Source organism: Lingula anatina, chromosome 1, assembly GCF_051362555.1.
Source record: "Lingula anatina isolate TDL-2025a chromosome 1, LinAna3.0, whole genome shotgun sequence".
Lineage (NCBI taxonomy): Eukaryota > Metazoa > Brachiopoda > Lingulata > Lingulida > Lingulidae > Lingula > Lingula anatina.
Window position 1 is genome coordinate 62,010,239 of NC_141767.1, and position 10,381 is coordinate 62,020,619.

General features: G+C 35.2%; 1 protein-coding gene across 3 annotated transcripts; it reads left to right on the top strand.

The window, feature by feature from the left end:
• Positions 1-3,343: 3,343 nt before the first annotated feature.
• LOC106165720 (uncharacterized) lies at positions 3,344-9,991 on the top strand. 3 transcript variants are annotated; one of them, XM_013544048.2, is made up of 2 exons: positions 3,344-3,583; positions 6,355-9,991. In XM_013544048.2, the coding sequence occupies exon 2, from the start codon at positions 6,365-6,367 to the stop codon at positions 7,667-7,669; it is 1,305 nt and encodes a 434-aa protein (XP_013399502.1). In that variant the 5' UTR covers positions 3,344-3,583; positions 6,355-6,364; the 3' UTR covers positions 7,670-9,991. The 3 variants fall into 3 exon arrangements, with proteins under 3 accessions (XP_013399502.1, XP_013399517.1, XP_013399509.1); XM_013544063.2 differs by lacking the exon at positions 3,344-3,583 and adding an exon at positions 3,628-3,795; XM_013544055.2 differs by lacking the exon at positions 3,344-3,583 and adding an exon at positions 3,936-5,458.
• The last annotated feature ends 390 nt before the right edge of the window (positions 9,992-10,381 follow it).

Here is a 10,381-nt window from a genome sequence, read left to right on the forward strand (position 1 = left end):
CCATTGTTTTACAAGGCAATCAAAATATAGAAGGTGGGGAAAAAACAGTTGATATGTAGATTTTGGTAACTAAAACATAATTGGTGCATTATTTCACTTCTTTCCTGACAAAACCAGAAGAAAGCCTTTCAAGAAAATGACCTGGCATCAATTAGACAGGCGTGCTGACTGTTGTGATTAAATAGGCGTTGATGTATAGCTGCTCATGACATGTGAACGAGGTCTGTTTGAAATCGATATCAGTTTTTACCTCAAATTTAAACGCTGCTGTTACATCACAAGCTCAAATTCGCCCCGATATGTTATTGATGCCATTGATACGAGAAATCTGTATTTCACAATAAAAACATTGTGAGTGACTCATAAAAATATAATATATTCTGTTTTCCCACAAAAAGGGCTGTTATAGCTATTATGCTGATATCTGAGCTTGTCTTTAGACCACGTGACCTCCATTGATGGCTATACTCTGTTAAAATCTCTTAAGAGATTTTAACAAAAAACCAAACTTTTTAGAAAAAAACCAGGGACTAACTTTGAATGTAAAAATGGAATCATTAACCATTGGTTAGTATGGGAAAATTGTTGTTTACTCCAGGAAAATTCATTTTTTGGCCGAAACGAAGAGTTATTATCACTTTAATAATCATATAACGTGACAATATTCATTTTCCGCATTATCTAGGTGGATGATTAAAGTCCTAATTATCTTACTAGTACTGAAACCCGTTATACCTGGAGCCTGGGCCCGGTGGCACCAACGGGTCGTAGGCCTAACCATGGACATAATGAGAGAATCTCATTATGTCCATGGCCTAACTAACTCGGGTGTAGCAGTTATTCACGATCAGGGAAAGTAAGCCTGGCGCACGGACGCCAAGCGTTGCGGTAGATAAGATAAGAGTTTATTTAGCCAATTATAAAAATCGGAAATCATTTTCCTTTTGGAGCAATATACAGAGTAAAATAATAAAATAATACTATAAATTAAGAATTTAGTTTTGAGATCAAATTAAAATGCGTCACTGCACTTGGATAAAAGCTGTTTAAAAAGCGTTTACTGCCTTTAAAAGTTAAAAGTCTACTGTTGCTTGGTAAAAAAGTAAAAAGAGATGATGCAGGATGGAAACAGTCTTTCATGGTGTTGACAATTCTTTTCTCCATTCTGTCTTTAAAAATATCATCCAGCTTGGGGAGATCCTGCCAAATAATCCTGCTTGCAGTTTTTACAACGTTTGTTAATTTCTTCCTTTCTTCCCCAGCTGTTCCGCTATACCATATTATAATTCCGTACGCTAGAATGCTTTCAATTACACACGGTAACACACCTGTAAAAATTGACTAAAATAGGCACGCTATCAGTAAAAGTTCTCAATGATCTTAAAAAATACAGTCTTTGCCGTGCCTTCTTTACACCAAGGAGTCTGTTATAACTCCTTGTTTACACTCTTTGCGGTGTTATCCTTTCAATTCAATTTACTGTTAAGGTGTATACCAAGTAGTTTAAATTCCTCTACTCTACTAACTTCAACATTACCAATGGTGAGTGGTACCTTTACATTCTGATTCCTTCTAAAATCCACTATCATTTCTTTGGTTTTAGCTACATGTACGTTCAAGATAAGTTCATTACTCTCGCACCAGCTTAACACCGACTCAACAGATTCTCTGTATGTACTCTCGTCATTATCAGTAACTAGCCCCAACAACAGTCGTATCCGAGCAAATTTGCGCCCCGTTGGTGCAACCGGACCCTGGGCCTTAGGTTAGGGGAAGGCCGCATGTGTATGGAACGCCATTCTCGCAAAAGTCTTGTTGGCATAGTGTATTTAAACCTACTCGCGCTTTCTATATTACACGGGGGCTGATTACACATGCCATTAGATCCACGCATTGCTGGATCCGTGCACCGATAGGTCACTAATCGGTTGATTAATCTCACAAATCATACCTATATTTCGATAAATACGCTAGCTGATAGATCTTCGCGCCGAGAGATCCCTGCAACAAGGAATCCCGAATTCGCTGAACGCCTCTGAAAATCGGACTAAATTAAAAACGCCGTACGTACGTCAGGACAACGTCGAATGAAGTACCCATGCAGTATAGGGCCTGCTGGCTTTTTTTTTTTTTTTTTCTTTTTTTTTTTTGGGGGGGGGGGGGAATAAGGCACAACAACGGCATTAGGTCGATTTAAATTTCAAAACTGAAATCCGATTAATAAGATGGCTTGGATGTATCCTCTGATATCAGGGGGCTTCCATATACAAAAGTAAAGTAGGCCCTATGCCATGCAACATTTTGTAACGGCTAGCCTATTAGCGCACCCTGTAGTCAGAGAGTGAATTAGATGGTATGTAACAGATATATTATCTTAATGACAAATTTTCAGTATTGAACCGTCGCAATCTCGGATTTGGCGAGCGTAACATTAAAATTATTACAAAACCATCCCCTCGTTAAGGCTACTACCGGGACATTACCGTAGGACATCTTAATTTTAACGTTAGGCCTATATTCATTTGATTTAAATATGGTTTGAGGTAATATTTTTTAAATTGTTGAAAAGATCCATTTCATATTCATTCTTGTTTGACACCAGACATACGGTCCAGATTTAAATGAATCTTCATTTCCTGAACCAGTTTTTCCTTCGACTTGACTGCATGGCCAGGACCCGCTGAAATAACTGCTTTCATCGACCGATTGACATGTCTGGTCTGTAAGCCTATGCGTCCATGGGGTTATTACGGGCCTCACAAACAATAACTGCCCCTAGGAACCATAATTTTGGGAGTACAAAAGACTCGAGCTAACGTAAAATTAAGTATCCCAACGTAAAATTAGCACAGCCATGGTCCACACAAAATTTTGTATTTAAAGTTTGCGGGTTCTATCGCTTTGTTCGTGGCTGCTCATTTTACGTTGGGCTTCTGAAATTCGTGGCTCGAGTCGTTTATATGGGCATATGTGTTCACAAATTATAAGCTCGAATCGCTAACGTTTAATCCGTTTAATCCTGTATTTACCCGTAGTAGGAAACGTGATAACGTTAGGTAAGCTAGCCCCAACCTAGATTATCGCGATTTAGACCCACGCTATAAACCCTAACCTTCACTAATCTGTCACACAGACCCTCAGCTTTGTCACACTTTTCAGTTTTAAACGTTTCAGTGATTGTTTGCGGTCGCAAATACCTAGAAACCGCTCAGTGCTTGATAGCTTTGAGTTGGGACTGTCTTGAAGCAAATTTAATATTGACCTCAAAAGTGACCTCAAATGGGATGATGTCAGACGAGTCCACTATGGAGGGGTGTACTCGGTCATTGTCTTATACTTCTGAGAGTTGTGGCTGTGTCATTTTATGTTTAGATCAGTGTAAACCTCACTTTATGACTTTAAGGTGTATTAAATCTTTGAAAACTTTGAAACTGTTGTAAAAATCAGATTTTTTCGAAAATATATACGTAAAAATGACAAGCTGTTTTCCAATAAAAATAGCACAACCTACCTAAAGCAGTTGCTATATCAAAACTGCAATACAGCGACTCACAATTTGTAAATCGTATCCCGATTTTTGAAGGTAAGATAACACGCTGATAATCATATATGGGTAAAATGAGTTTTACTTAATATTCTGTTTAGAAGCCAATTTGTATATTGAGCAGTATCGGTATTTTTGATCGATTCCCTTACCTTGAGCCCGCCTTATGCATACACTGTACTGTAACTAACCCAAATAAAGTCAAAGAGAACTGACACTGCTCAGCCGGTTTACCTCAGTGGGGTTAGTGGGTAAGAATCTCAGTGTTTGTTGTTTTATTTTTGTGTGAACATCAACCAGGAATGTACTCTCTGTGAATAGTAGGTTCCAGAATCGACTAAATGATATAAAATAATATACATGTAATTATGAAAAGTCCCAGAAGATTTGATGCAGTATGCCACTCACTTGTCATACATATGTCTTTGATTTGCAGTGTTTTTCTATATTCACTCTATGTTCAAATAAATTAGTTTGTCAATCAACTGGACACTTTTCTAATGTTTTTATGAGATATTTATTTAAGACTTGATGCAAATAATGGTAATTCCAGAGATGAACATCACAAAATCAGAAAGTAAATGTCAAAATGATTCATTTGAATAGCAGTTTGTAGGGCATGATGCCCAAGTTAAATGCCAATGGTGGTCCAAATAACAGCTTGTAAAACTGTGCAATGTATTTTTGACCATTTATTCATTTTTATGAATATGTAAGTACCAGGTACCATAAAATCCTCCATTTTTAATGGTGTTCTCCTACTGGGTAGGTTTGGTAACAATGCCTGTTATTTTCCATCTGTGGTTTCCAATTTTGTCAGCTAGACTATCTTGATGGTTTGTGTGATGGGGAGGAGGGAATGATTATTTGCTGCTTTATATTAAATGAAAAACAGTTACTGGCCAATACATTTTTCATGGGAAGTATGTAACATGTAAATACATATACGTAAGGTCTGTTTCTAATACGGAGTTTAGTTGGTGGTCTCCCCTATTTCACATGGAAGCTGTCATGGGAAACACAGTGTCTATTGGTAAAAACGAACAGATGTTGCATTTCTAAAGGGTAATTGGTGAGCAGCATTTCAAATTTATGCAAAATGTGGGGAGAGATGTTCTGAATTCTCGATTTCATGTACCTAGATTGTTTCCAAACATCATTGCAGATTTGTCTATTAAGTAAATGTGATAGAGTTCAGTTTTAAAAAGCATTTGGTTACAAGGTTTAGTAATTTGCTTTTCAAACAAGTGCAGTGAAGAACCATTTATTTATCCTATCGCCTGTTTTGCTTACAGTGAAGAGGAACTCTAACCAACTATGGACCCATTCCTTGTTAGCACATGCCATTTCCATCAACACCTTTTTCAAAACGAACAAATAAATAACAGAAACTGAGAGAAAAAAAGGAACGAACTGAAAAAAAAAATCTTGTGTGTTACTCATCTATATCAGATATGTAGTTGTGGCAACAATCTAAAACTATCTAAATTAAGTATGTGCAAGCAATTGTTGAAAAGATAAGCCACATGGTATAAAATCATGTCTGGGTCACATGTATACTAGTATCCCAAATTTCCATGTGAAGCTGGGCATGGGAGGAGGTAGCAAGTAATGACCTTTAGACAGCATGATTTGACACACTACAGGATTACTATCTTGTGATTGGCTTAAAATGTCAGGAGTTCTGAGCTTACCTTGATAAAAAAAAGGTGCATGTAGTCTGGCACGTTATGAAGTAGATAAGGTTACACTGTGCACTGAATGTATAAATAAAAGTGTTAGGGCTTGGCACAGAGTTTGGTCTTGTGAGTTGTTTGATGAGCTGATGTGCCAACTGTCCACACCTGATAACTGAAAAGCTAAGAGGTGCTCCATTAGAACAGTGTCTTTCAATTTTTAAAGTGAACAAAAAAGGTAGGCCTGTGTTAATTGATTACGTAGCATATTGTAAACTGGTGAACACATCTGTAAAGGTAACCTTTTCATAACTGGGGGGGGGGGGGGGGGGTATGCATATGCATCTAGTGCATATGCAATACCTTTAGCAGTGGTTAATAACCCTTCAGAATATGAATATCTGCATTTTGTGATATGATGCTCCTTGCATATTGCCAGCCTTGCCTACAAACTGCACAAATAAGATTGATAATGGGCTAACTTGTCTGTAAAGATTTTTTTCGTATACTTTTGCCCTTTGTAAAATATTTGAAGATCTAACTTACTGACATTGCCATAAAATGCAAAAGGTGAAAATAAACTTGCATGTTTGTAAATCAAACTAGTATTCTACCTTCAGTTTATTTTTTGACACAATAAAAATTTACAGCATCTTATGATTAAGTGGAAGAGGCACCATTAACAAATTTATTCTGTAACATAATAAAAGCTGTATGACACAGAAATCAATAATAGAAATGTTACTTATGTTTGCTGAATATTTGATTATTAGGTCCTGGTTAATTGTCAGCAGAAAAATTAGAGATATTTTGTTGATATCTGTAAGAAGAACAGCATTTAAAAAGAAAAAAAAACTTTGGTTGTATTGTTTTAACCTTCATGAAGAAAAGTTTGATATCAGAGAGATGTGTTATTTGTTAGGAATGCATTTTGTACTAGTAATGGCTTGCACTGGTTCAAACCATTATAGATTACACTTCGAAAGCAATAATAAAATGGAACTAGAGCTCTAATGTCAGTCAGCAGGCCTTTGGTAGTTATTGATTTGAGTCTGTGTTATTCACCCTACTCCTAATATTATGTTTCTAAGGCATTCTTGCTTAATGTGTATTGGTATGCTTGTTTTATTTTAGGTTTGAGAAGATGCCACCAACACCAACTGAGCTGAGACACCGTGCCGCTGGTGACACACTAGAAAGTTTACCAGTTATAGAGCTAAATGACAGCAACAAGAGCACTGATAATGGAAAGGAACAGAAGCTTGTTGGGGTTGATGGGAATTGGTATGATGTTACCAACTTCTTAAAACACCATCCTGGCGGCCCAGTGATAGAACAATTCATCGGCCAAGATGCAACCCATGTGTTTCATGCTTATGGTCACGAAGGTGTTCTCAAACACCGCAAACCAGTTGGCACCTACAAAATGCCAATACGCCATCCAGCTGATGCAGACTTTGAGAAACTTATCCAATTTGCGAAAGAGAAGGGGTACTTTGAGACTGACTTTGTTTGGTATTTGAAAAAAATGTTTGTAGCCTTCATGTTGCTTGCTGTGGCTTTCTACTTAGTTATAGGTTTTGAGCAGTGGTATGTTCATTACCTAGGAGCAGTAGCACTGGCATTCCACTGGCAACAATGCGGTTTTATCATGCATGATTTCATGCATTCCCAAGTGTTTCGAAAGCACAGTAAAGATGGCCCATGTGGGACCATATTTGGAGCAGTATTCTTTGGCATAAGTGCCTCATGGTGGCGTGATGAACACATCATTCACCATGCCATGACCAATGTTGTTAATGTTGCACAACGATTCGTTGATCCTCAGATGTGGGAATCTGCTTGGGCACAAAATGAAAAACTGTTTCCTCTGTTCAGGAACACTCTCCAATACTGCTTTGTGAAGATCCAGCATATCACATTTATTCCAATCGTGGTCTTTATTGGTCGGTATGAAATTGTCACTGATAGTTTTCGTCAAGAACGCCGTTGGCCTGAGTGGGTAGGTGCATGTATACACTGGATGTGGATATGCTTCTTACTGTCTCATTTACCAACCTGGAAGGAAGTGTTTACTTTTTATGTCATAGCAGCAAGTGTAGAAGGCATATTCCACTTTCAGCTAATCCTTAGTCACTATTGCAAAGCATTCTATACTACTGATGAATTTCACAAGTACAGTTGGTTTGAGTATCAAGTTTTGTCCAACATGAACATTGAGACATGGTGGTTTCTGGACTGGTATTATGGAGGACTAAATTATCACATTGAGCACCACTTGTTCCCCACTATGGCCCGCAAGCATCTCCGCAGTATTGGCCCTTACGTTGAAGAGGTGTGTAAGAAGCATGGTATAGATTACGATATGTGCCCTTTTGCTGAAGCCATGTGGAAAACCCTAGTTCACTTGAAGAAAACTGGAAATCATTTCACCCTAGATCCCCGTTAAGAACATTAAATATATAGCATGTGTAAGATGCTTAATTATCCAAGGTTTTGAATTATATGTAATTATTATTATACATGTGGAATTATAAAATAGATGTGTTGGATTTTGTGATAACTTGTAGTTACTAATTTGCTTTGCATCAAAGTTTTGATTAATATTTGATACTGTTTGACTTTTGATTGATTATTTCATGTAACGTTTAAATTACTCTGAATGTAAAATGGATTTTGTGATATACTGATCTGTGTGTTTAGTATCTGGTCAGTTGATCATAGTAAATAAGTGTTATTTTTTTCTTTGAGTACATGTTATAATTTGATTTAGTAAACTAAATATTAAGCACAAAATATATGTTATTGTTACATTAGTATGATCTTAGTTTTACTAGTGTTAAGTTTCTAACAGCATTATAGTAAGGTGTTTTTCATCTTGCACATTAGGTGACAATTTTTATTGTCAGCCTGAGTGATGTTATTGAACAGGGATTCACATAATAGTTAAATAGTTAACAAATATTGATACTAACCCAACAAAGATAAATACAAATTGCACATGTATAGATAAAATTTCACAATCTGTTTCAACTTGAATTTATTAATCACCCACTGTTTTCTGTGTGAAGCTTTAATAGATCTTGCTACAGCTTTAATAACCATCACAGCAAGGTTTGAGGAGAGATGGGCAATCACTGTTCATGCATGGCAGGACTTAGAGCATCACAGTGAAATTTTCTTAAGTGTAATGCATTTTAAGGTGTTTGCTTCTTGTTCGGCAATTTGCAGTGTGGAAAAATTCTCTTCAAAGAGTGCTTTTGCTTATGTGATCTGGGCTTTTAAACTAGGTGCAGTCCATTGTTAAGAACAAATCGTGAAAACTTCTCTCTCTGAACCATGTTTGGTAATAATTTCAGTAACACCTTGTGACAACCATGTTTTGCCTAATAATTGACATTGCTTTAATAATTTAATTAAATCACTACAAAATATAACTTTTTTATTGAAGAACGTCTCCATAGTTTTTTTTTATGTAGTCCAGGAAAAAGCCCCTGCCCCCCCCCTTAAAAAAGAATAATTAAGGTGCTTTCTATTAAATTCAAAATGAGTTAAAGATCAAAGAAATTTCATATCAGAACATTACACTTGAGACAGTTAAGTTAGAATGAGGTCAAGGTTTTGTAAAAAAAAAATGAAATTTAGCCATTAAACCAAGCATACTGTAAAGGGCTACATTTTCATTTGACAATCTTCATTGTTCTAAGTAAAAATGTTTGTCTTCTTTGGAATAATCATGTATATGTGTAATTCCACTTTTTACTTTTAAGAACATGAATAAGAGCATAATTCTTTAACTCATTATTAAAATTTAACTAGAATGTGATGGTATTTGACTGTTCCACTCATTCTCTTGTGATTGTTTTGCTATATATATGGTTTGCTTTTATGAACAGCTGTGATTGTGTTAGCGCATGTTATTAATTTATTTAATATTAAATTGAAATTTACAGAACAATTTTTTGTAACATTTTTTAAAAACTTTATTTTGAATATGTATACAGAGTTTCATCTGTTATCAGTTTCATTCTTAGTGCATTATATATATATATATATATATATATATATATATATATATATATATATATATATATATATATATATATATATATTGTTTTTCATGTGAAACTAAAGCGCAGGCAACCATTTTTCACTTTTTGTGCAGATAAACCAAAGAAACATTAACAGGCTTTTTTAAACAAATCAGGATATATTTTTGTTGGGGATCCGTAATTTTTGTACTTTAATTAATCATTTTTTATGTTAGTGCAATTTGTTAATTTCTGTCCATATTTGTTGAACTCTGTGTGGAATATTAATTTGATGAGTGTTTATTTGTTTCATTTCTTTATTTTATAATAATGGTTTTCGGGAACAAAATTGCAATTTTCTTGAAGGTACCAAAAGGTGCATAGGAATTATTTCATTTCAGTTACTTAGGTTTGCTTTAATTGCCTATACTTTGTTGTTTTTTTAGAACTTACTGTTTATTGATGATTTATTTGAACAGCATTGACAATTTCAGAAGAGAAGACATTCCATTACGGCATATACATTTTGATTGATTTTCTTCTCATCATATTTGCTATTTTGTTTCTTTTATTGGGGTTTTGTTGACTGCAGTGATTTATTTTCAGGTTGTTAAGATATGAATGATTGTAAATACTTAGGACTTTAACAATTTGTTGGGCACTTAGCATGTTAAACGTATAACAGTTGTTTGCAATGTATGAATTCTTATGCCAATAAATTTGACAGCTTTCTGCATTCACATTTGTTTTGATTTAAAATACTTTTGTCTTGTTTTTTGACTACAAGATCATATTAGAATAAGGTTGGGGATAATTTATTTAGTGCTATTTATTTGACAGACTGAAACCCAAAGAAGTCTTTTTGCGGAAATATATTTTTTACATTTTTTTATTCTTGCTCTGTCAAATGGAGTTGTACTGCAGTACTCCTTGGTCAATTCAATAACAACAGCAATTTAAAGCACATTGTTTCGAATTTCCTAAGTATATATATGATGTTGTATATCATAAACATGCAGTAAAGGCATAGTTGATGGGTCTAAAGTAACCTATAAAAACAAGTTTTGTTAAATTGGGTAAGTACCGGGTACTTCCAGAATTTTAAGAATTGTTTCCTTTCTTCGTGTCCT